At 41.3% G+C, this 27020-nt stretch overlaps 1 protein-coding gene across 5 annotated transcripts in view; it reads right to left on the minus strand.

Annotated features, from left to right (window-relative positions):
• The window catches only part of iqca1 (IQ motif containing with AAA domain 1), a 192034-nt gene that overhangs the window by 16527 nt on the left and 148487 nt on the right, over nucleotides 1-27020 (minus strand). For 3 of the 5 annotated variants that reach the window (XM_072259601.1, XM_072259600.1, XM_072259599.1), the window contains one exon: nucleotides 23675-23874. In XM_072259601.1, coding sequence (XP_072115702.1) covers nucleotides 23675-23874 — 200 coding nt within the window. Of the gene's footprint in view, nucleotides 1-18554; nucleotides 19062-19231; nucleotides 19307-23674; nucleotides 23875-27020 lie in introns of those variants that run through there. The other 2 variants (XM_072259603.1, XM_072259602.1) reach the window with 2 other exon arrangements.

A 27020-nucleotide genomic window follows, 5' to 3' on the forward strand; every position in this document is an offset into this window, starting at 1 on the left:
TTGTAGAGGTGTTCAAGCGTTATACCGTTCTGGAGAGCCAGGTGATTTGAGAATGGAAATTATGTTAAAGGAAAGTTGGAAACAGACAGGAGTTTGGATGATAATAGCTCCATAAATTTGTTTTTCTCCCTTCAGGAATTGCAGGAAGCTGTCCAATCAGGTTCAAACACTTCTGGTAGCGATGGACTGTGTTACGAATTGCTTAAGCATTTAGATGACTCTGTATTAATAGAAATGCTAGTTTTGTTTAATTCAGTGTGGAAAGGAGGAAAATTACCAGTAGAATGGAAGCATGCGGTGGTAGTTCCAGTTTTAAAGCCAGCTAAAGATGCATCTAGTCCTAGTTCGTATCGGCCTATAGCTTTAACATCAGTGCTTTGTAAAACTATGGAACGAATGGTCACCAACAGACTTGTTTATTTCTTTTAGAAAATAAGGGACATTTTGCTGCCTATCAAAATGGTTTTAGAAGTGGAAGATCAACAATGGAATCTGTTGCCCTTTTAGATCATGATATTAAAAAAGCATTTCAAAATAGAAAAGTTGTGGTAAATGTATTTCTAGATATTGAAAAAAGCATATGACTCACAATGGAAGGATAGTTTATTAATTAGACTCTATGATGTGGGAATTAGAGGTAGAATGTTTAATTGGATCAAAGAATTTCTTAAGGAAAGGACAATTCAAGTAAGAACAGGCGGAACAAGCTCCAAGTTAGTTAAAATGGGTAATGGTAACCCTCAAGGAAGTGTCATTAGTCCAGTTCTTTTTAATGTCATGATAAACGATATTTTTGATCAGGTAGGGACAGGATTTGGCAAATCATTGTTTGCGGACTATGGTGCAATCTGGAAAAGAGGAAGAAACGTCAAGTATATATTAAAGCAGGTACAAAAGGCTTTAAGGTCAGTTGAAAACTGGGTTAATAAATGGGGTTTCAGGATTTCAGCTTCTAAGTCCAAATATATGATTTTTGGCTTTAGAAGAAAAATTCCTGATTGTGAATTGTGTCTATATGATTGTCCATTAGAAAAAGTCAAAGTGTTCAAGTTTTTAGGTGTCTGGTTTGATGAAAGACTTGCTTGGAGGGTTCATATAGATAAAACAATTGGAAGGTGTGAGAAAGTTTTAAATGTTATGAGAAGTATTGCTGGATGTGACTGGGGAGCAGGGTGGGCAACCATGTACTTAATGTATCTAGCTATGATTAGATCAGTTATTGATTATGGTTGTATTGGTTATGGTTCCGCTGCTACGGCAGTGCTTGAAAAATTAGACACTGTGCAATCCAAAGCACTTAGACTCTGTTGTGGAGCTTTTAGAACAACATCAGTCCCGGCATTATGTGTGGAGGTAGTAGAAGTGCCTCTACATTTAAGACGAGTTCAGTTAGGCCTGCAGTATTGGGCAAAACTAAATGGCTTCAGTCACAGCTGTTCATCAAAATGTCTTTTGCAGGGGAAGTCAGAGCGCCAAAGTAAAATTAAAAGATATCCATTTTTAGATTTGGTTAATAACCAGGCTGTGAAATTGAAACTGATTGAGGAAGACATAGCTGAACAAATTTGCTTGCCACCCATTCCTTTATGGCTTTTGCGAGAACCAGTAGCCCTATTCCTCCTTTTTCAACTTCAAGGAAGCAGAGCAATTTCAACAGTGTCGAGCATAAATGAATATTTAAATAATAAATTGGGATCTTATCTGAAGATTTTTACTGATGGCTCAGTGGACCCAGAGAGCAGTAAGGCAGGATTTGGGATGTATGTGTCCGAACTTGGAGTTAAGATTGGTTACCGGGTTTCAGATGGTGTTTCTGTCTTTGCAACAGAATTATTAGCAATCCTCTGGGCCTTATGGTGGATGGAAGACTCTCGACCATGCAGAGTTATCATCTGTTCGGATTCTGCTGTTGCCTTAGAGGCTATAAAAGGGAATAAATCAAAAGCTCGTCCTGACATAGTTATTGAGATTCTCTTAGTTTTGTTTAGAGTAGGGAAGATGGGTTGTGAAGTCAGATTTAGATGGATACTTGGGCATGCTGGGGTGGAGAGAAATGAAATTGTGGATGGCATTGCAAAGTCTTCCTTACAGAGCAGGCAAGTAGAAATTACAGTACCCCTATGCAGAGCAGAATTGAGAAGTAGGATTTTAAAAAATAAGGTATAGAGAAGAAGTGGCAGGAGGATTGGGAAAAAATGATTTAAAGGGAAGGCATTTCTTTTCTCGTCACACACTAGTTGAAAAGGTCTCAGACTGTTACTTTTTAAATTGTAGAGTTACGGTGGAATTAACAAGATTTAGGTTGGGGCATTGTGGGCTAAACTACTATTTAAAGATAATAGGAAAACATCCTACTGGATTATATGACTGTGGTAGTCCAGAGACAGTCCAGCCTGTTTTGCTGAGTTGTAATCGATATAAAATTGAAAGAAGCACATTGTTCAAGAGGCTGTCTGACTTAAACATATTTTGTTTTTTCTATTAAATCCTTGTTTGGCAACCAAGAGAACCACCATCTGATTGAAGAGTTTACTATTCAGTTTATACGTACGACTAGTTTATATTCGAGAATTTGAGTTTCTTGAAATTCTATAATTAATTATACATCCTGCGGAGGGCAGTAATACGTCTAGATGCGTCTAAACTGCGGGAATAGAAGAAGAAGAAGAAGAAGCAATTCGAGGGTGTTGAAAGACATTACAGTTCTAACTGGGAGACTCAGGCTGCTGACAGAAACATTCCATTAGTTAAGTGACAGCCATTATTACAGCATAATAAAAGGATGAGAGGGGATCTGATTGAAGCATATAAGATTATTAAGGGATTGGACATGCTAGAGGCAGGAAACATGTTCCTGATGTTGAGGGAGTCCAGAACCAAAGGTCACTGTTTACGAATAAGGGATAGACGATTTATAACGGAGTTGAGGAAAAGCTTTTTCACACAGAGGGTTGTGGTTCTGTGGAATGCTCTGCCTCAGAAGGCAGTGGACGCCAATTCTCTGGATTCTTTCAAGAAAGAGTTAGATAGAGCTCTTAAAGATAACGGAGTGAAGGGATATGGGGAGAAGACAGGAAAAGGGTACTGATTGTGGATGATCATAGTGAATGGTGGTGCTGACTTGAAGGGCTGAATGGCCTACTCCTGCACCTATTGTCTATAATTTGGCTCAGAATTGGAAGCAGAAGATGGATATTATGGGTTGTTTTGCAGAATGGATGCTGGTGTCTGGTGCTGTGTCACACTGATCAGTGTTGGTAACATTGTTATATGCTATTTGTGTAAATGATTGTTTGCAAATACATAAGGCTTGATCAGGAATTTTGTACCTGACACAAAATTAGGAGGGGTTTTTGATAGTGATGGAGGTTATCATAGATTACAGAGAGTTTGTGAACAGTTAGGGAAGTGGGCTGAGGAGTGGTAAATGGATTTCCATATAGATGAGAGTAAGATGATACACTATGGAACGTAAAACCAACATAGGATTTATACTATGAACGGTAGGGTACTCTGTGTCGTCATGGCTATCCCTCGAGGTCGAGTATGATGGTCTTCGTTCTGTTGATCTACTTATGGGCTCTCAAGTGGCTTAAGAGTCCAATCTTGGCTTTGAAAGTTCTTCCGCATTCAGGACAGGTAGTTCCAGATGGCAGACTGGGCTTTGGTTGGTGCTGCTTCTCTTTTCTTCTAATTCTGCACATCTGTTGGCTTCGAAAGTTGTTGTTTCTTCTCGGATGATGGCTTGCCAGAGTTTTCTGTCCTTGGTATTGGTTTCCCAATTGTTGATGTCGATGTTACATTTCTTCATATTGGCTTTTTAAGACATCTTTGTATCTCTTCTGTTGTCCACCTCTTTTACATTTGCCTTCTTTAAGCTGGGAGGAGAAGATCTGTTTCGGCAGACGTTCGTCTTTCATCCGAACAACATGACTGCTCCATCTTAGTTGGTTCTTGATGACGTAGGCTTCAATGCTTGAAGGGCACTGGAGCGTAATGGAAGAGAGGGACCTAGGGTGCGTGCATAGATTGTTGAAAGTGGTAGAGATTGGTAGAAAAGGCCTTTAGCATACTGGCCTTCATCAGTCAGGGATGAAGTTGTATATGGGTATAGAAGTTGGAACATTTTGCTGCAGTTGTATGAGATGAGATTGACATAAAAGCCTTGCAGAGGGTGGTTAGGGGAGCAGAGAAGGTTATTGGGGTCTCCCTACCTTCTGTCCAAGACCTCTTTCAGAGTCGATGCCTCCAGAAGACACGGTACATCATTAAAGACCCCTCACATCCTCTCCATGAACTGCTTGTTCTTCAGCCATCAGGCAAACATTACAGGAGCCTCAAAACTAAAACCACAAGGCTACTAAACAGCTTCCTCCCACAGGCAGTCAGACTGCTAAATAGCTGCTCCACCTGACTCTGCTTTGGACACTTTTAACTTGCACTGGACACTTACAACTGATTTTAACTGACATGCGGCTGTTGTGTTTTACTATCTATTGTTATGTTTATTATTTAGTGTTGCATTTGTTATGTTATGATTGCACTGCCCCTGAGAAACGCTGTCTCATTCTGCCCTGCAGAGCTGATGTATGGTTAGAATGACAATAAAGTTTTTTGAACCTTGAACGTTGATGAAGATGCATTTGGAGTTTTGGTCACCTGTTATAGAAAGGATGTGGCTAATCTGGAAAGAGCCTAAAAATGGTGGATGTTGCCAGGATTTAAGTTATAGGATGAGATTAGCTAAGTCTTTATTCTTTGGAATATAGGAGAATGAGGGGTAACCTTATAGAAATGTTTAAAATTATGTAAAGTATAGGTGAGGTGGAATGTAGAGACTTTTCCCCAGGGCAGGGGAGTCTAAAACTAGAGAACGTATACTTAGTGAAAGGGGAAAGATTTAAAGGGGGCCTGAAGGGCAACTTTTTTCCACACACAGCGTGGTGAATATATAGAACAAACTGCGAGAGGAAATGGTTGAAGTATTATTGAAGAAGCACTTGCACAGGTGTATAGAATGGCAGGGTTTGGAGGAATCTGGGATGAATGCAGGAAATTGGGATTATTTGGTTGGGCACCATGGTCAGCATGAACTTGTTAGTGCTGAAGGATCTGTATCCATGCTGTGTTGCTATATGACTCTGACATAATAAGAACAGCACCATGTGGCTTCAAAAATTCTATAGGAAGGAAGGTTGTTTAAAAGTCAACATAGAGGTAAAGATTTGTGAATATTGTTGTGAAAATTCCTTGTAAATTTGGTTATGAGGTGTCAGAAGTACAAGGACCAGACTGGTTCCCGATTATACCAGGTTTTGACATTGCAAGCCTTCCAGACATTCACATGTAGTGAAGCCACCTTGGTGATTTGAGTTACATCTTTAGCAATGATAGTTTGGCAAGACCAGATGACCATTTTTTGTTTTTTATGTATTGCTCCAGCACTCTGAGTAGAATTATGGTGCATGACATTGAAATAAGTTTATTTTGTAAGGAGGGAACCAAGGGAAACTTTAATGTTTCCACTTATTGGAGGAAATGTACCCACTTATTCAGGTATTTCTGCAGACAGTTGACCTGGAGACTCCCATGAGCTCAGATGCTACTTTCCTCAATGTGCACTGGACCTCAAGGCTGGCAAAGAATGGTGACATGCACAGGCATATTGTGCTATGTTGGTTCACTGAACAGCCAACAGCTGGAGCTATGCAAACAGAACCTCTTAGTCACACTCACCAGGAAAACCACAAGGTACAACATGGAATGTATCTCTCATGCAAGCCACCAGATCATAAACACAGATTCTGCAGATGCTGGAAATGCAGGGCAACACACACAAAATGCTGAAGGAACTTAGCAGATCAGGCAACATCTATAAAGAGGAATAAACAGTCAATGTTTCTCTAACTTCTCCCTTTTTTCTATTCTGGCTCCTCTTTTTCTCCTCCTCACCTCCCCATCACCTACATCAGGTGGTCCTTTTTTCCTTTCTCCCCGGGTCCTATCAGATGCCTTCTTCTTTAGTCCTGTTCCTCCTCACTTACCACCTCCCAGTTTCTTATTTCATCTCCCTCCCCCACTCGCCCACCTTTCCCCTCACTTGGTTTTACTTATCACCTACCAGCCTGTACTCCTTTCCCTCTCCCTATCTTCTTATTCTGGATTCTTCCCCCTTCCTTTCCAGTCATGACGAAGGGTCTGAGCACAAAATACCAAGCCTCCAGATGCTCTTGTTTTAAACTTAGCTCCATTCCATGAATAGTCTGATTCTCACTATCCATTCTCTCCAGCTCAATCACACACACACACTGCGTAACAATCAGGCAGGAGGTACTGAAGCTTGAAGTCCCACACTGCTAGGTTCAAGAACAGCTATTTCCCTTCAGCTATGCCGTTCTTGAACCAATCGGTACAACACTAATCACTAGAATTTTGGAACACCGTGACCATTTTGATTACTTTGCACTAAATTGGAGTTTTTTATTCTAATATTATTTCCTGTTTTAAAAAAAAGTGTATAATTTATGTTTAATTTGTGCTATTCCAGTGAATGCTGCTTATAGGATAGTATGTACCTATGATGCTACTGCAAGTAAGTTTTGCACTGCACCAGTGTATATTTGTGCATTTGACAATAAAATTGACTTTGACATTATGACCACACCTCGTCACTTTTCCAGCAGCATTCATACATTGTGACAGCACAATCACCCAGTCCCTTGAGTGAGCCATTCTGAAGAAGGACTGGAAAAACTCTGGAGGTTGATTAGTGGGTTCTACTTACAGAAGAGTATATATTTTGCAGTGACCCAAGCTTCATGTTCGAGTCATAGAAGCCAATTACTGAATTCTCCAAAGGAAACAACTTCTTAGGCCAAAAATTCTCTGGTGGACAGTTACCTTTTGGTGAGGCAGCAGGTGAAACATCTGTCTGGTTAACTGAAAATTCTTCATTTTTTTTTTTTTTAGTAACCTACAGTACTAAGGGAAAGCCTTAGGCACATATATATAGCTAGGGTGCCTAAGACTTTTGCACAGTAATTTGTCAACATGGAGTGGAGAGCGAGTTTGTAAATACAGGGGGTGATTGATAAGTTCGTGGCCTAAGGTAGAAGGAGATAAGCTATACAGCGCTTGTTACATGCACGTGCAGTTCAATTCTTTGAGTGAATATGCAGAAAGTTTGAAGTTTCTCCTCATCTCCTTCTACTTTAGACCACGAACTTATCAATCACCCTTGCTGTGGACCACTTCTGGAGGTCCAAGACGCCGACTTCTACAAAGAAGGGATCTGTATGCTCCACGACCACTGGACTAAGTGTGTAAATGCAGGAAAAATAAATCTGCTAGGTTTTCTAAAATTGACTCCTTCTACCCTAGGCCACAAACTTATCAATCACCCCTCGTATGACAGGAGCGAAGGATGTTGGGAGTGGTGAGGGTAGAGCACTGCGAGTGGGATGTGGGATAGTTAGCAGAGAAGGAGTGCGTGGGTGCAGACATATGCAGTTCTAAGAACCAGGCAAGGTCATTTGGTTCCAAACAATTGGTTCAATGATCTTACAGAATGTCTCTCTGGTGCTTCCAGCTCCCTCCCCACTCTCTTTCTCTAACCATGATTCCTACTCTCAGACCACAATAGAGCCATACCAGAATCAATTTTATCATCACTCATATGTCAGGAAATTAGTTTTTTTTGTGGCAGCGGTACAGTGCAATACATAAAATTACTGTATTTGTTACAACTCAAACATTTTTAAAGACCTGTTTAATCACTACCATATTAATAGAATTGGTGTCAAATTTACTAAGATGATATAGGACATCAGACAGCCCTTTTTGTTTAAAGTACATTTGCATTATCAAGTGGCAGCTGCAGAGTGTTCTCTAGGCTGTTGCTAAAGGATTTTAGATTAGTTTTTGAGGAGACACCTGCTTAAATGTTATATGCAAGAGAATTAAAAATGCATTCAGCTAGAAAACACAAAGGACATGAAGGTATGAATGAAACATGCTGAGGTCCTTCAGTGTCTGTCCAACTTCGAAGTTCAAAGTAAGTTGACTATCCATATACAATATCACCATATACAATCCTGAGATTAATATCTTGCGGACATACTCAATAAATAAATCCATATTACAATTATACCCATAATAGAATCACTGAAAGCCTGTATCAACTTGAGTGTTCAGACAGTGTGCAATACACAACAAACTGTGCAAATACAAAAAGAAAGTAATAATAATAAATAAGCAGTAAATATTGAGAAAATGAGGTGAAGAGTCCTTGAAAGTGAGCCTAGAGGTTGTGGGAACATTTCAATGATGGGGCAAATGAAGTTGAGTGAAGTTATTCCCTTTGTTTCAAGAGTTTGGTTGAGGGGTAATAACTGTTCTTGAAACTGGTGGTGTGGGTCCTGAGGCTCCTGAACCACCTTCCTGATGGTTGCAGCGAAAAGAGCACGTGACCTGAGTGATGGGGTGTCCTTCATGAAGGATGCTGTTTTCCTTCAGCAGTGCTTTAGGCAGATGTGGTCAATGGTGGGGAGGACTTTACTTCTGATTGACTGGGCTGTATCCACTACTTTCTGTATTCGAGAGCATTGGTGCTTTCATACCAGGCTGTGCTGCTGCCAGTTAATATATTCTCCACTACACAACTATATAAGTTTGTCAAAGTTTTAGATGTTGTGCTGAATCTTCGCAAACTCCTAAGGAAGCAGAGGTGCAGCTGTGCTTTCTTTGTCATTGCATTTACATGTTGGGCCCAGGACAGGTCTTCACCATGACATCATGGAACCATGACACCATGGAACTTAAAACTGATAACCCTCTCCACACCTGATCCACCGGTGAGGAATGGCTCATGGACCTCTGGTTTCCTCCTCATGAGTCAATAATCAGCTCCTGGTCTTGCTGACATTGAGTAATGGGTTATTGTTGTGGCACCACTCAGCCAGATTTTCAATCTCTCTTCTATTTGCTGATTCCTCACCACCTTCGATTCGGCCTATCACAGCGGTATCAATAGCAAACTTGATAATGGCATTAGAGCTGTGCTTAGCCACACTTTCATAAGTGTAAAGCGAGTAGAGCAGGGGACAAAGCACACAACCTTATGGAACACCTTATGGCATTTGCCGTGGACCTGTTGCTACGATAGGCAAATTAGAGTGGATCCAAGCCATTTAAAAGTCACCACCAACTTCTCAAAACACTTCAGCAGTGTGAATGTAAGTGCTACTGTATGATAACCAGAGACAGGTTACCATGTCCTCCTTAGGCACTGGTATAACTGAAGCCTGCTAAAAGCAGATGGGTACCTCAGACTGCCGAAGCAAGAGGTTAACAATCTCCATGAACACTTCAGCCGGTCGATCAGCCCTTGGCGAATTACCCTGTCTGGGCGGATTCTGTTTGTGGGTTCGTCTTCCTGAAGGTTGCGGCGCTTCAGCCTCAGAGCCTGAAATCACAGGATCTTCAGGGACTACGGGAGTTTATGATGGCTCTTCCATGTTTTGGTGGTCATAGTGAGCACTGAGTTCATCTGAAAGCGAAGCCCTGTTGTTGCCAATGATGCTTAATTTTACTTTATAAGAGGTGACAGCATTCAAGCCCTGCCATTACTGTCGAGCATCCTTCATTGATTCAAGTTTAGTCCAGAATTGCCATTTCCCTATGAAATGGCTTTCTGGAGATTGTACTTGGTCCTCTGGTAACTTTCTTGGTCATCAGACTTGAATACCTGTGATCTGGCTGAAGCACCTTCAATAACTCCAAAAGACTGAGGTTTGGTAAAATACTGAGAGGCTTTTATTCGCTGTACAATACGACCTCCACGGTGAGTGTCCGGCCCCGGACTGAGGGGGAGAGGTAAGGCGAAACACCTTTATACAGGACTCTGTGGGAGGAGCCACAGGGGCAGTCAACAGAGGGGCGAGTCCAGACAGTTAACCCAGTTACAACATATATACATGGTTTACCACACTGCCGTCAGCAGATTGTAATCTCATGGTTCATTCAGGGCTTCTGGTTGGGAAAGACTGAATGAATCTTGTGGGGACACACTTGTCTACAACTGTTTTAATAAAGTCCCTGTGACAACGATCGCGTATTCATTCAGATCAACAGATGAATTCTTGAACAAGGTGCCGTCCATCGTCTTGAAGCAATTCCATAGCCGCTGCTCTGCCCCCGGCGACCACACCTTTGTTGTCCTAGTCACTGCAGCTTTGCTCTTTAGCCTCTGTCTGTCTGGAGGTAGGAGGACAGCCAAGTGATCCAATTTACCGAAATGTTGTCTGGACACGGAAAAGTATGCATTCCTTATCTCAGTATAACAGTGGTCTAGTGTGTTGGGACTTCTGGTACTACAGGTTATATGCTGATGTTAATTGGGCAGGGTTTACTTGAAACAAACCTGGTTGAAGTTCCCAACTACGATTTGAAATGTATTGGGATGAACTGCTTTTGGTCTGGAGATGGCATCATGCAGTATTTCAAGTTGGCCGCTGGTGGTATGTAAACTGTAATCAGGATTACGGAGAACTCCCTAGGTAAATTGAATGGATGGCATTTGACCGTGAGGTGTTCAAGGTTGGGGGGAACATGAGTTTGACTAAACCGCCACGTCACAGCATCACTGAGAGTTTATCATGAAACACCCATCTCCACCTTTTGTCCTTTCTAAATCAGCAGTTTGGTCCATGCTGTGAATTGAGAAGCCTGTGATGAACCTTCCTCCACTTAAAGGTGCCGTCCCTGCTTGCTTGAGAGTTAAATCTGCTGAGTCCTTCATAAAATTGTGAAGTCTGCAAATACAGTATTTAAGTTGATCTAGAAGCACATTGCTTAAAGGGAAATTATGTGCTTCAGATTGCAGTGAGATGAATTCAAAAGAGGTATATTTTGAAATATTTTATGTAGCTGGAAATTGTCGCTGTGGTTCACCAGCACCATCTTGGCTATCACAGACTAATTGATCTATGATTGATATTGGTAAATTATCACAGCTGAACTCTCTTCTGACTTTACCCAAGACCACAAGCATCTTTTTAACTTGACAGCAAATCAAGAGTGTTAAACTTGCCAAGAGGGCTCTCTTAATAGGTAGAGAAGCAAGCACTTAAGTTGAAAACCTATCTGTCTACTGTCACCATCCTCCTTGAAATCTGTTCCTTTTTCATCTGCCTATTTATGTGGCTCAGTGTAAAATTAGAGTCCAATAGCACTTCAATGGAATCTTTGGAATGTATAATATCAAACATATTAATTAGAAGCAACTTCCAATCCTATAGAATCCATGGGAGATCTGACCAGTTCTTCATTTATGCAATTGGGCATTGGTGAATTGCAACATTTTAAGATGTTCTGTTAATTTTACACTAAAGAGAATCTGGCAGACCTTTCTCATTCTTAGCCAAAGTGTACTGGAGATTGTTGGATCCCACAACAATCCTGCTTGGAATCATCCAACTGGACATTGATTGTGCTGTCCTCAGATGACTGTCATATGCCCCCAAATTGCACATTCTTTGTTAGGACATCTTATAGAACTTGGATAGAATTCAGTGACTGTCAGCTAATTTGATGTGGTCTGTTTCTTCTACTTCTGGTTAAATCTACAGTGGAGATGAAAGACGCCAACAAATATGCTGTCTGAATTTATTCTGTCAGAATAGAAGTAAATGGAAAAGACAAATGACTAGAAATTCATCTTTGCCCTCTGTACAGTACAGGCACTTCAGCACATATATACTACTTTCAGCACAGCTAGATTTCTAGAAGTAAAAGGAATACCAGCAGCAATTAATAACTGAAAGGTGCAGCCACATGTTCTAATCTATACTGTCTATAACCAGAACTTTTGCCTCAACAAATATTATGATAGTGTACATCATCAGACGGTCATTACAAATCAGACAATAAATGACGAGATCTCTTTGCAATAAAGGCTGGAGGCAGGAAGGCAGCTGGGAAGTTAGAAAACTGAGTTTCGAACATAGAATACCACAGCACAGTACAGGCCCTTTGGCCCATGATATTGTCCTGATGTTTAAACCTACTCTAAAATCAATCTAACATGCAGAGCTCTCCATTTTTATATCATAAATCTGCCTATCTAAGAGCTTCTTAAATGCCCCAAATATATCTGTCTATACCACCACCCTGGCAATGCATTGCATGCACTCACCAGCTTTTGCGATATGAAATAACTTCACAAGCATGATGACATGAAGAGTTGAAAACAACAGAAATATCTTTAGGTTTGTTTCTCCAAAGTTAACTAAAGCATGGGGACAGTTTCCACCCTGCTGTTGTAAGACTATTGAATGGTTTTCCAATAGGATAAGATGGACTCTTGACTTCATCATCTACCTTGTTATGATCTTACACCATATTGTCTACCTGCAGAGCACTTTTTCTGCAGCTGTTACACTTTATTCTGCAATCTGTTATTGTTTCACCTTGTACTACCTCAATGTTCTATGTAATGAATTAATTATATGAACAAAATGCAGGACAAGTTTTTCACTGTAACTTAGTACATGTGACAATAATAAACCAATTCTAATTTCCTAAACGTGTCCTAATAATTTGTACCATTCTGCTTTTCCCAAATTATTCATGTGGAAGTCTGGAACATTAAATCACATATCCTAAAAAAAATCAATGGAGATTATTTTAAATTTAGTGCAATAATTCGCTCTCATTGGCATGTGTGAATCCTCTGCGTATTGTCCGACTAGGTTCCAGCTTGATGTTCACTTTCAGATGGGTAATATATTTCTTGCATATAAGACCCTAAGACAGAGGAGCAGAATTAGGCCATCTGGCCCATCGAGTCTGCTTTGCCATTCAATCATGGCTGATTGTTCTTTTTTTTTTCATCTCCTCTTCAACCCCAGTTCCTGGCCTTCTCACCGTAACCTTTGATGTCAAGTCCAATCAAGAGCCTATCAATCTCTGCTTTAAATACACCCAACGACCTGGCCTCCACAGCTGCATGTGGCAACAAATTCACCACCCTCTGGCTAAAGAAATTTCTCCGCATCTGTGTTTTGAAAGGGTGCCCTTCTACCCTGAGGCGGTGCCCCTCTGTCCTAGACCCTCCCACCATGGTAAACATCCTTTCCACATCTACTCTGTCTAGGCCTTTCAATATTTGAAAGGTTTCAATGAGATCCCCCCTCATCCTTCTGAATTCCAGCGAGTACAGACCCAGAGCCATCAAACGTTCCTTGTATGATAAACCTTTCATTCTTGGAATCATCCCTCTGAACCTCCTGGATCCCCTCCAATGCCAGCACATCTTTTCTAAGATAAGGGGCCCAAAACTGTTCACAATACTCAAGGTGAGGCCTCACCAGTGCCTTATAAAGCCTTGGCATCACATCCCTGTATTCTAGACCTCTTGAAATGAATGCTAACATGCATTTGCCTTCCTCAACGCCGACTCAATCTGCAAGTTAACCTTCAGGGTGTTCTGCACAAGGACTCCCAAGTCCCTCTGCATCTCAGATTCCTGGATTTTCTTCCCACTTAGAAAATAGTCCGCACATTTATTTCTACTACCAAAGTGTATGATCATGCATTTTCCAACATTGTACTTCATTTGCAACTTCCTTGCCCATTCTCCTAATCCGTTTAAGTCCTTCTGCACACTACCTGTTTCCTCAATACTACCTGCCCCCCTACCAATCTTCGTATCATCTGAAAACTCGGCAACAAAGCCATCTATTCCATCATCTAAATTATTTACTGACAGCATAAAAAGAAGTAGTCCCACACTGATCCCTGCGGAACACCACTAGTCACTGGCAGCCAACCAGAAGAGGATCCTTTTATTTCCACTCGCTGCCTCCCCAGTCAGCCAAAGCTCTAACCGCGTTAGTAACTTTCCTGTAATACCATGGACTCTTAACTTGGTAAGCAGCCTCATGCATGGCACCTTGTCAAAGGCCTTCTGAAAGTTCAAATATACAGCATCCACTTGTAATCTCCTCAAAGAATTCCAACAGGTTTGCCAGGCAGAATTTTCCCTGAAGGAAACCATGCTGACTTTGTACTACGTTATCCCGTGTCACCAAGTACTGCATCACCTCATCCTTAACAATTGAGTCTAATATCTTTCCAACCACTGAGGTCAAGCTAACTGGTCTTTAATTTCCTTTCTGCTGTCTTCCTCCTTTCTTAAAGAGTGGCGTAACATTTGCAATTTTCCAGTCCAATGTTAGAGTGCAATGATTTTTGAAAGATCATTTCTAATGGTACCACAATCTCTAACGCTACCTCTTTCAGAACCCTCGGGTGCAGTTCCTCTGGTCCGGGTGATTTATGTACCTTTAGATCTTTCAGTTTTTTGAGCATCTTCTCTCTTGTAACAGTAACTGCACCCACTTCTCTTCCGTCACACACTAAAACATCAGGCATGCTGCTAGTGCCTTCCACAGGAAAGACTGACACAAAATACTCATTTAGTTCATCAGCCATCTCCTTGTCCTGTTATTATTTCTCCTGCCTCATTTTGTAGCAGTCCTATATCCACTCTCATTTCTCTTTTATTTTTAACATACTTGAAAAAACTTCCACTGTTTACTTTCATATTATTTGCTAGCTTGCTTTCATGTTTCATCTTTTCCCTTCTAATGATTTTTTTATAACCATATTTCAATGAAATTGTAAACTATGGTTCACTCCTGTTTTCAATTATTCTAATTATTAAATTAAATTCCCATTGACTTTCCCGGTACATGAATACCCAGATAACTCAAATTCGTCAGCAATAATCATCTCCGCAACAGCAAATCTTTGTCTTTCAATAAGTTCATAGAAATATATCATACACAAATGTAGATAAAATATATTTCATGCTGACAATTTACTATGTTCACAGTGACATCCATAACTAGTGTTAACCTCTGAAACTGTCATAAATTTGGTTTGGATAAATTAGTTTAAATGCGTTTCGTTCTATTTTAGCAAAACACACAAAATGCTGGAGGAACTTAGCAATGGAAAAGAGTACAGTCGATGTTTTGGGCCAAGGACTGAAGAAAAAATGCTGAGGAATAGATTAAAGGTGGGGGAGGGGAGAGAGAAACAAGGTGGTAGGTGTAACCTGAAGGGGGAGGGATGAAGTCTCTCTCTCTGGCTATCTATCCCATAGGATGATGATGGTTCCTTTCAGTCAGTTAGTGAGGTTTGATATGTGCATCCTGGAGTGGCTGTACAGGACAATCCCTGACAGGCACTGCTTGCCACATACTTGGCGGGTTAGGACTAGAGGGGGCAGCAGGGGCAGAAACTTTGTTGTGGCACTTCCTGTGCCTTTCCTCTGTTGCCTCGTTGGGCTAGTTCTCAACAGTGTCCACACCTTTTCTGATGCCGTCCCTCACTGTGAGTGATCTTGAGTCAGATCCTCCCATGTTGATGGGGCAATGTCAGCTTTCTTGAGGCTCCTGTGCAGAACATCCTTGTACCGTAGTCGCTGGCCTCCTCATTTTCGGGTACCACTGGACAGTTGGCCATACAAGATGTCCTTGGGCAGGCATTCTGACAACATGTCCTGCCCAGCGCAGTTGGGCTGACATCACCAATGTTGAAATTGCTGGCATTCTGGCTCGAGAGCGGACCTCGGTATTGGAGACCTTATCTCACCAGGTGATCTCCATCAGAGAACATAGGTGACGCTGCTGCAGTTGGTCAAGCTGGGGTAAGTGTCTCTGATATGGGCACCATGTCTCACATCTGTATGACGAGGTTGTTATGATAACGGCCCTGTATACCTTGCACTTGGTGGCCAACCTGATGTTCTGTGACCAAACTCGATCTTTCAACTGACCAAAGGCAAATCAGGCTTTTCTGGTTCTTGACTCAACCTCTACATCCAGAGAAGCTGAGGATGTTATTATGCTGTCCAGGTAGCAAAACTTGTTGACAGCATTGAGATGAGTGTCATCAATGCATACTCGCGATGCAGGATGAAGTAAAGACCTGGGAAGTTGATTGGTGAAGGGGGTACAGGGCTGGAGAAGGGAGAGCCTGATAGAAGAGTATAGAAGGCCATGAAAAAAAGAAAAGTGGGGGAGGAGCACCAGAGGGAGGCAATGGATGGGCAAGGAGATAAGGTGAGAGATGGAAAAGAGGATGGGGAATGGTGAAGGGGAGGGGGAGAGCATTACCAGAAGTTCGAGAAATCAATGTTTATACCATCAGGTTGGAGGCAACCCAGTAGGAATATAAGGTGTTGTTCCTCTAACATCAGTCCCTTTTCCCTTCTTATTTTGCTGTAACCCTATATAACTGTTGTTCACGTTTTTATCAACTTACTCTTGATTCCTTTTGCCACTTGCCTATATAATGCAAAGATTTACATTTGTATCAGGTTTATTATCACTGATATTTGTTGTGAAATTTGTTGTCTTGGAGCAGCAGTACAGTAAAGTTACTATTTAAAAAATAGTAACTATAAATAAAAATTATAATAAGAAATGCCATAGATTTTTGCAAATAAAACAAAGTGAGGTTTTGATGTTGTGATGTGCTGGCACTGCTGAAGCTGCAAAGTGGTTGGCACTTCCGAGCATTAGTACCAAACTGAGCATGGTAAAAGCACTGACCTGGTATTGTCTGTTATGGGGGCCTTGCTGACTGGGCTTATTGAGCTGGAGAAAGGGGGAGGAATGATGCACCGCTGCCTAGCCGAGTGTAGACTATAAGCCATTTTAGCAACTTCCTATAGTCCAGTAAGGGTACATTAGTGAGGGATATATGAACTTGATCAGGCATTTGCTGCATGAAGAGTTCTTTAAAAATAAAACAGGAATGGTGATTTCCCAGGAGAGAGAGCATGTGGTCCATTAGGTCTGAAGACCTAGTATCGCTGAGACCGGTAAAGGAGAACAACTGGCGCAGTCAGACGCCAATAGTCCAAATGTCTGTAAAAGCTGAGTTTTCAGTAATCAGTATTTATTATGTTTAGGTGGGAGTTTAAGCAGACTCACCACACTCATAATGACACTACCACATAGTAGAATTTGGTGTCACTGGCAGTAATTTCTCGCAGAGTGAACTGGGCCCCAGCTTGTACAAACCAAGCAAAGGCACTTTGCTCCCAAATCTCCAGCAGTTTCAAAGCGTCTGCATTGGCCGACATTTAATAATTCTGCAATCGTTCTAGAGCATCGTGGTCAACAATGTAGGTTTTCGCAAATGAAAAGAAGCGAGGCATTTTATGCTTAATGAAACCTGTAACACATTTTATTGAACTCCAAAACCTAAACTCAAAAGCACACTAAAAATCTTTGTGATAACCTTATCATGCAGAGCAGCCTCTCAAAGTGAAACCCCCAACTCAGTGTTGGTTGTTGTGATTTACAGACATCCCACCCTGCAAAAACTCGTTTCAGGGAGGTAGCACCATCAATTTGCGGGAGACTCCAGGAACTTCCAGGAGAGGTGGGACGTCTGCAATAGAGTAGCTCCTTAGCAGCTAGCCAGCTAGTTTAAATAATGTTAGTTATGCTAATGAATGAATGACACCTGTTAAGCTCACCTCAACATGTCTTTTACAGTCTTAACCCACCACGGGCAATAGAAAAGTCATCGTTGCAAACAGTGCAGCGACCAACACTGTCATTATTTTTGACCCCTATTAGGCAGGGGTACACTTTAGGGTAGTCTGGAGAGATGTATGTTTTATATTTTCTTTTTTTTGGAACACTCTGCCATTGCGCGTGTGCTCTCTCTCTCTCTCGCTCTCTCTCTATTGCATATAATTTGCGGGCATCAGGGAGCCACTATTAATATGTGGGAGACTCCCGGAACTTCCGGGAGAGGTGGGATGTCTGGATTTATGTACATTTCTCCCAAGTACATTACCCTACCTAAGTAAATAAATAGTGCAAAAAGAGAATAAAATAGTGATGTAGTGTTCAGGATTCATGGGCTAGAAGAGATCTGATGGCAGAGGGGAAGAAATTGTTCATAAAATTTTGTACCTTCTCTCTGATCTTAACAATGAAAAGAGGATATGTCCTGGATGGGAAGGGTGTTTCATTATGTATGCTGCTTTCATAGGACCTGCTGCATAGGTCCTGGCAAGTCAGTGCAATTAGCCTGTTGAAAGCACACTGAACCAGAAGAAAAATCTCAGCCTCCACTATTTTTGTAGTAAGTCAACTGTTTTCATCAGTGACAGTCACTTTTTCCCAAGAAATTATATTGTGTTTGACAAAAAAAAGTTACTTAGCCCTGGAGTTACAAATTCATTTCCCTCCAGGGGATTAAGCATACCACCTTAAATTGAAGATTATGTTCAGACTGATGTGATATACTGTAGGTCAGGGGTAACCTATCTCCTGACAGCAATGTTTTCTAATGTGAGTGCTGTGTAGACTGTAACTGAAGTACAAAGAGTAGGCTTTGTTGAAATTCCACTGTACCACACCTCATACAGGAATGTAAAATGCTGATGTGAGGGGCACCACGGAGCAAACTATTCCCTTTAATCATCCTGATCATACAAAGATGCAAGAAAACAAATCCTGGTAGAGACAGAAGCAGACTGTCCCATTAAGAAATTATGAAATTTATATCAACAAACTTGAACATCTGGATTGAATTATGAGTTTTTTTACATGGAGGTTCTGATATGCTTAATATATACAATCTATCATGAGCAGCCTTTTAATCCTAGGTGTGGTTTTAAGCATATTTTCTTTCAACTCAGTTTTCTGGTAATTTCTCAAATATGATTAGTTTCATGCAAGCAAGTACACATTGACACAAAGGGGTTTCAGTTAACTTGTGCAGAAGGAGGTTTAAGATGGGAATGCTGACAACTTTACAAAGTGCAGGCAGCATTCCTCCTCCCACCACTATCAATCAGTTGGTGTGCCTGCTTGTACAGCTGTTTTTCATGTTAGGATGGTGCAATCCATAGTGAGGCGTTCTAGATTTTAAGATGTTTGATGCTGTCCTCCAAGAACGTTCATCATTTCCTCCACTGAAAGTCAGCAGCTTTTCACCGGTCATTGTGACATTGAGATAGCACCAAACTGAGGCAAAGGCACACAGATGTGATGAGTTAATGCTTGTATGAAAAATAGTATAACTCAATATACAGGGACATCAGTTTCAGGTTTTGACATTTCTTCACAGCTGATCCTGCTGTATCATTTGTACTGTTGCTTCAAATTTCAAAGTTGAAAGTTCAAATTTATTATTGAAGTAAGTATACCATATACTATCTTGAGATTCGTCTTCTTACAGACAGCCACAAACCAAAGAAACGCAATAGAATCTATGGAAAACCACATACAACAAAAACCAACAAACATCCAATGTGCAAGAGGTCAAACTGTGCAAATAATTCTTTAAAAAGTAAACAAATAATACACAGAACATGAAATGCAGATTTCCTGAAATTGAGTCCACGGCTGCGGAGTCAGTTCAGAGCTGAGGCGAGTGAGGTCGGTCCAGGAACCTGATGGCTGCAAAGCGACCATTGCTCCCAAATCTGGTGGCATGAGACTCAAGACTCCTGCACGTCCCGCCCGATGCTAATCGCAAGAAGAGAGGGAGATGGGTCAAACGCAGGCAGATGGCGCTGAACATCGGTTTGTTTTCCACTCTCAGACCTCGATGCAGCATCCGCCCCCAGTGATGGCTGCGCTGGTCCTACCTGAAATCTTAAGTTTCAAGTTCGCTGAATCCTTCAGGAGACTGCACAATTGCTAGTTTGTTTGGACAGTTCAAAAGTACATTTCATAAAGGGAAATTAATAGGCTGCAGATCACAATGATTGTAGTTGAGAAGTATATCTCACAGAGTATCAAGTAGTTTTGTGACCTGCTCACAAAACATTATCATATGTTGCAGCACCATCTTGGGATAAAGTAGGAATTGCTTCACCTACTGCCCTCACTGTAAAGATAGGAGAGGACTTAGTGGGCTTAAAAGTGGATACATCTCTATGACTGTATGGTGTTTATCTCCAACTGCTATGGGAGTCAATAGAAGAGATTCCTGTGGCTCTGGCTGATCCGTTTAAATCTTCTGTAAACAAGTGAGGTAGAGGATAACTGGAGGACAGCAAACATTTTTCTACACAGTAAGCCAGGAAAGGCTTTGCAATTATCAACTTGTGAATCCCTGCTTCGTGAGCTCTTTAAATATTTATACTGACACCCTCTGAAGGAGAGATTCATATGAGAAGCTTAGAATTAATGACTGCCATATAGTGAAATAAATCATTTGCCCAGTGCTACTTGTCTCTTCATATTTATACCAAGAATTAAAAGCAGGTGAAATACCATTGGTCAGATGCGGTTGCTTGACTTAGTATATCGGGATATTGAAATATTCAGATATGATTATTGTGGACAAAATTACATTGGTCTTTTTTTAGCACCCAGACCATCAATTCTTACTCATTATGTTATTTTTCTTATTCATTTAAGGAAGTGGGGTCCACAGGTTGATCCAGCATTTATTTGTTCTTCCATAATTGTCCTTGAGAAGGTGGCGGTCGGCTGCCTTCTTGAGTACTGGGGTGGATGCTGCGTCAAGGTCTGAGAGTGGAAAACGAACCAACATTCAGCGTCATTTGCCTGCGTTTGACCCATCTCCCTCTCTTCTTGCAACTAACATTGGAGAGGGGAGCTTAGGATGATGGCACCTAATGGTGACTACTTTGCTTGCATCTTCACAAACAGCTCTATTTCTATCTTTAATACCTTTACTTTTCCCTTTCAGGGTTCTTTTGAAGACCCTGACATGGAGTTACACTGACTTTGGTGTGGTTCTTTGCGTAAATGGGACCTGCTCTCAGGGCCTCATGGCCGGCTGCTTTTCAATACGCCAAGGACGCGGCCTTCGGGGTGCCGGATTTTCATGGCTCTGGAGGCAGGTGGACTCGAGGCCAGTGCTGCTGCCTGATGCGTCATGGAAGACAGAAGATCGTAAGCAGCGAGCTGGCTGTTGGCTGTGTGGCCAGAGACCTGAGTTCTTTGGACACAGAGCTTGGAAAAAGTGACACAACAGACTTTTAACACCATAAATCAGGTATTGTAGTATGTTGAATTACCGGGTGAACAAGTAGTCTTTGGGGTACTCAGGTCTGTGTCTTTATTGATGCTTTGCTGCACACTTGACTGTTTTGTGGGGGAAGTCAATGCTTTTCTCGTTAGTGGGAGAGGGGGGGTCGGTGCTTTGTTGCTGCTTAAGCATGGGAGGGGGGTAGCTGGGGGGGCTATGGGATTCTAACAATTAACTGTCATTCATTCTTTGGGGCACTCCTCTGTTTTCGTGGATGTTTGTGAAGAAAGAGAATTTCAGGATGTATATTGTATACATTTCCCTGACATTACATGTACCTATTGAAACCTTGAGGAGTGAGCATAACCACAAAGCTGTTCAGGAGAGAGTTACAGGATTTTGACCCCCAGCAAAAGAATAGTGTTTACATGTGAAGATGGTGCATGGCTTCAGGGAGGTGGTGTTATGCTTTTGCTGTCTAGTAGCTAGTAGAGTTCGTGGGTTTGGAGGGATTGACTAAGGGGTCTTGGTAAGTTGCTGCAGTGCATCTTAAGGATTGTATACACGATGCTGCCACTGTGCCTCAGTGGTGGAGTAAGTAAATGGTTGTTCATGGGATACTAATCAAGCAGGTTGCTATATCCTGTATGCTTTCAAGTTCCTTCAATGTTATTGAAGCTGCACTCATCCAAGCAAACGGAGAGTTTTCCATCATATTCCTGACTTAAGCCTTGTAGATGGTGGACAGGCTTTGTGCGGTGAGGAAGTCAATAACTTACTACAGGATTGAGTCATGAGAACTGCCAGGAAACATTACAGTGGCCTTCAGAAAAGGATTCTCATGATCCACGATGACCTCCTGCATATTTAGGAAGTGGAAACTCGTTTTAATCTTGAACAGATCTGAGTTCTCAGGGGCGGCTATTATAAGAACATTATTATGGTTGATGGTTGCCAGTATTACAGGGAAGCCAGCACTGTTGGCAAGGCTCAGTGCACAAGGTGCCACTTACTCCTGCTTGGAATCAAAAGACACAAAGTTGTTTGTCATGGAACTTGCTACCAAATCTGATCCTAATAGGATCCACTGATATGTGTTGCAAAGGGTTAGATCAGTTTTGCAAAAGAAAGTCCTTGAGCTCATCCCTTATTTGTTACTTTTTGAGAAACAACACTAAATAAGTACACCATTACATATTTTGCGGTCATATGGGGTCCTGTAATACTAGATCGAATGCATGCACATTGTGATATTGCGTTGTGATCCTGGATAAGAATGGGTAGGTCAGTTTAGATTCGAAAGGAACATAATTAGTCTCATCTGAAAAAGTCCATGGGTAAATATCATAAAATATCTTTGATTTTGCTCACAACTGGCGGGAGGAGAGAGAAGCAGCGCGCCGTGTGTGCGCAGCCCTCCAATGAAAAATGATATTGTATCTGTTAAATAGGGGCCGTGAACAATTCTGATTTGAAGGAGATGGACGTGAAAGCACAGAGGAACATCTGTAAAAATTTCTGAAACACTCGTTCGCTGCTGTCGTTACTGCGCGGTCGGGAATCTTTCGGAGGGAAGGCCTCAAAATCCCCGGCCTTGCCTGCTGCTGGCGACCAAGAAGGAGGTCGAATCGTTCGGACAGAGATGGCGCTCAGTACTCGGTGTCGGACAGCTGATCAGAGCTTGAAGTTTTCGGATGACTCAGAGTCGGACTGTGGTCGGGTATGGCAGGGAGAGTTTTTCTTCCTTCTCTCCATCTGCGTGAGATGTGGGACATTTGAGAGACTTTGAACTTTTACTGTGCTCATGGACTTCTTCATCAAGTTATGGTATTGCTGCACTGTTGTAACTATATGTTATAATTATGTGGTTTTATTAGTTTTTTTCAGTCTTGGTCTCTCCTGTGTTTTGTGATATCACACCAGAGGAAATATTGTATCATTTCTTAATGCATGCATTACTAAATGACAATAAAAGAGGACTGCGTGTCTTCATAATCTATAAAAAAATTTAAGACAATCACCTATCACCTATTGTGTACCCCACAAGGGGAATCTAGGGGAAATCAAATTTGACAACTGATTTGTTATTTGGAATTGGGAAGAGAACATGTTGAGAATTCAGTGTTTTGAATTCACTATTTTTTTTCGCAATTTTTTTTCCACTTAACAGCCTGTCGCTCTTGTATATTAATTTATTTTCTTCAAATTTTTATACTGCTATCCAGTGGCTGTGAAAATAGTCTTTTGGAATTTGGGATGAAGGCTGTTAAAACTGTTTACAGACATCTCGAAGAAATGTCCTCAAATGTGGTGAGAGTATTGACTGGCGTCTTTGGAACTGTGACCCAGCAAAATCTATCTCCCCCGTGAAAGATAAAAACATGAGACGGGTAAAATATGTGAAAATGTTAATTAGAGACAGAAAAATTAAAGTCTGGAATAACTATTGAATCAATATGATACACAATGGATACCACAACGGATACATTTTAAAAAACCATCAACCCACAAGCAAGGCCTCACATACTACAAACTATGGTGGAAAACCTAAGCACATTGTTTTCCAAAATAAATGTTATATATATTCAATAGAACCAACCTTTCCTTTGTGTATATATATCTGAAACACTACCTTGAAAACTAAATGGATCATCATTTGGAGACCACTCTTGCCTGGATATTTTCCTGCGATATTTTGAGACGACAAATTGAAAAGGTTGGCTCCGGTTTCTGTGCAGAGAGCATGGACCAACATTTTCTTTCCAACTCCAGATGGTCCTGTCAGTAACAAAGACTTCACCATAGGAGCTTTCTCATGGACAGCTTGCGAACCTGCAAAAGGAATTCAGTCTTTATTAGAGAACATTTACTCCAAGTGTAGATCTGTTTCACTCATTAAATTTTATTTAGAGTTATTAAAAGGTACAGCACAAAAACAGGCCCTTCAGACCATCTAGTTTGTGGCGAATCATCTAAATTGTCTACTCCCATTGACCTGCACCTGGACCATAGTTCTCCATATCCCTCCCATTCATATAACTATCCAAACTTCTCTTAAACATTGAAATCAAGCTTGCATGCACCATTTGTGCTAGCAGTTCGTTCCACACTCTCAGAACCCACTGAGTGAAGAAGTTCCCCTTAAAATTTTCACCTTTCACCAATAACCCATGACCTCTAGTTGTATTCCCACCTAACCTCAGTGGAACAAGCCTGCTTGCATTTACTCTATCTATACCCCTCATAATTTTGTATGCCTCTATCAAACCTCTCCTCAATCTTCTATCATACAAGGAATGAAGTTCTAACCTATTCAACATTTCCTTACAACTCAGGTCCTTCAGTCCTGGTAACACCCTTGTAAAATTTCTCTGTTCTCCTTCAACCTTATTTACTTACATCTTTCCTGCAGGTAGATGAGCAAAACAGCACACAATGCTCCAAAATAGGCCCCAACAATGTCTTGTACAACTCCAACATAACATCCATTTCTTGTATTCAATAATTTGATTTATGAGGGCCAATGTGCCAAAAGCTTTCTTTATGACCCTATCTACCTGTGCTACCACTTTGAATGAATTAATGGACCTGTATTCCCAGATCCCTTTGTTCTACTGCACTCCTCATTGTCCCACTGTGTAAGACCTACTTTTGTTGGCCCCCCAAAGTGCAACACCTCGCACTTGTTCGCAGTAATTTTCATCTGCCATTTTTCAACCCATTTTTTCCAGCTCGTTCAGATCCTGCTGCAGGCCATGATAGTCTTTCTTGCTGTTCACCACACCCCCAATCTTGGTGTCAACACAAATTTACTGATCCAGTTAACCACATTATCATCAAGATGGTTGAGATGGATGACAAACAACAATAGACCCAGCACCGATCCACTAATGGCAGTCCAGTAGTCACAGGCCTCCAGTCAGAGAGGCAACCATCAACTGCCAATTTTTGGCCGCTCCCACAAAGCCAATATCTAATCCAATTTACTACCTTATCTTGAATGCTGAGCAACTGAACCTTCTTGACCAACCTCCCATGAGGACCTTGTCTAATGCCTCGCAGAAGTCCATGTAGGCAACGTCCACTGCCTGGTCATCAACTTTCCTGGTAACTTCCTTAAAAAAAACTCTATAAAACTTGTTAGACATAACTTTCTGCAAAGACATGCTGACTATCCTTAATCAGTCCATGTCTAACCAAATACTCATATATCTGGACCCTTAGAATACCTTCCAATAACTTTCCCACCACTGATTGTCAGGCTCACTGACCTGTAATTTCCTGGTTTATTTTTTGAGCCTTTCTTAAATAGTGGAACAACATTAGCTCTCCTCCAATCCTCCGGTACCACACCTGTTGCTAAGGATGATTTGAACATCTCTTCTAGATCCCTGCAATTTCTTCACTTGCCTCCCACAGGGTTTAAGGGAACATCTCATTAGGTCCCGGAGATTTATCCACCCTAATTTGCCTCAAGACAGCAAACACCTCCTCATCTGTAATCTGTAGAGAACCATTGTCAATTTGCATTGACACTTTCAACATTAAGATCTGAAGTACAAAAAAGATAGAATGGAGATTTGTGGAACATTTAGGGGACTAGGTAGATAAAGTCAGTCCATTGTCTCTGGCAGAGAACTTAGAACGTCTCTGGCAGAGAACTTAGAACAACTCGACAAAATCTTAGTTAGAACAAGGAATGAAGGAAACAAAAAAGAAATCAGATATCGGGAAGCATTTAGTCCATAAATAGGTCTGTGGAATTTGCTTATGATTTCCCAAAAATGGTCTGTATCTTGTGCCAATAATTTCAAAACAGATGGTATCAAAAGAGAAGGATTAAAGGAGAATGAACAGATTTAAGGTCCAGGGCATCCGTGATCCAATAAATGACAGAAACAAACTGAAGGTTTATCCCTATTCCAAATTTATAAGAGCAGGAACTTCAAGGTCATACCTTTGGCTCGCTTTTTATGGAAATATTAAAGTTTCCATTCTTAGCTCACAAGGCGAAGTTTGGGATAGAAAACCAGTTCTGTGGAAACACTTGATATTTCAGTTATGCTTAAGAGAAAGAAAAGGACATTTCCAGAGACTCTAGAATATGAAGACAATATAATGAATAGAAGCAGGGGTAGTCTATCTGTAATTCACTGCATCATCTTTGAATAACTCAGGGCTGAGCTTTTGTCTCAGTGTCACTTTCCTGAACCAAACCACTAAATCTATTAATTGCTGTCTCAATGACTGAGCCTCCTAAGCAAGGAATTCCAGATTCCAGAATTTCTTCTTACCTCTATCTCAAAGTAATTTTTAAAATGTTGACGGTGAGCCCTCATTTCAGATACCTCAGCCAGGGGAAACATTATGTTTGTATCTACACCAGAGGTCCCCGACCTTTATTACACCGCAGACCGGTTTAATATTGACAATATTCTTGCGGACCGGCCGACCCGGGGCGGGTGAGTGTTAATCACGACCAGAATGTAGGTGATAAGTCACTTATAAGTGGCTAATACAATCAATTTTGTTTCTAAAGGGGTTTATCTAACGAATTTAATATTAAACACACAGCGCATATTTTCCTCGCATGAATGTAGTGATAAGTCAATTATAACAGTGGTTCCCAACCACTGGGCCGCGGATCGATACATTGCTGTGAAGAATGCAGGGGTGCAGCGGTAGTCCAAACGCACCCAGCACATCGGAAGAAAAAAGCTAAATAAGGAAGCTAATTGATTAGGTACCACCCGGCACGTAATCAATTAGCTTGTCTATTTCGGCTTTTTTCTTAAAGATGTACTGGGTGCGTTCCGGCCACCGCTGCACCACCGCATGCTTCGCGGCCCGGAGGTTGGGGACCACTGAATTATAAGTCACTTATAAGTCAATAGCATCATAACATTATATGTTAAGTTTGGATATTAAACACACAGCACATATTTTTCATATTTTCCCTGTATGAACATATAAAATCA

This window comes from Mobula birostris, chromosome 6, assembly GCF_030028105.1.
Source record: "Mobula birostris isolate sMobBir1 chromosome 6, sMobBir1.hap1, whole genome shotgun sequence".
Taxonomy (NCBI): domain Eukaryota; kingdom Metazoa; phylum Chordata; class Chondrichthyes; order Myliobatiformes; family Myliobatidae; genus Mobula; species Mobula birostris.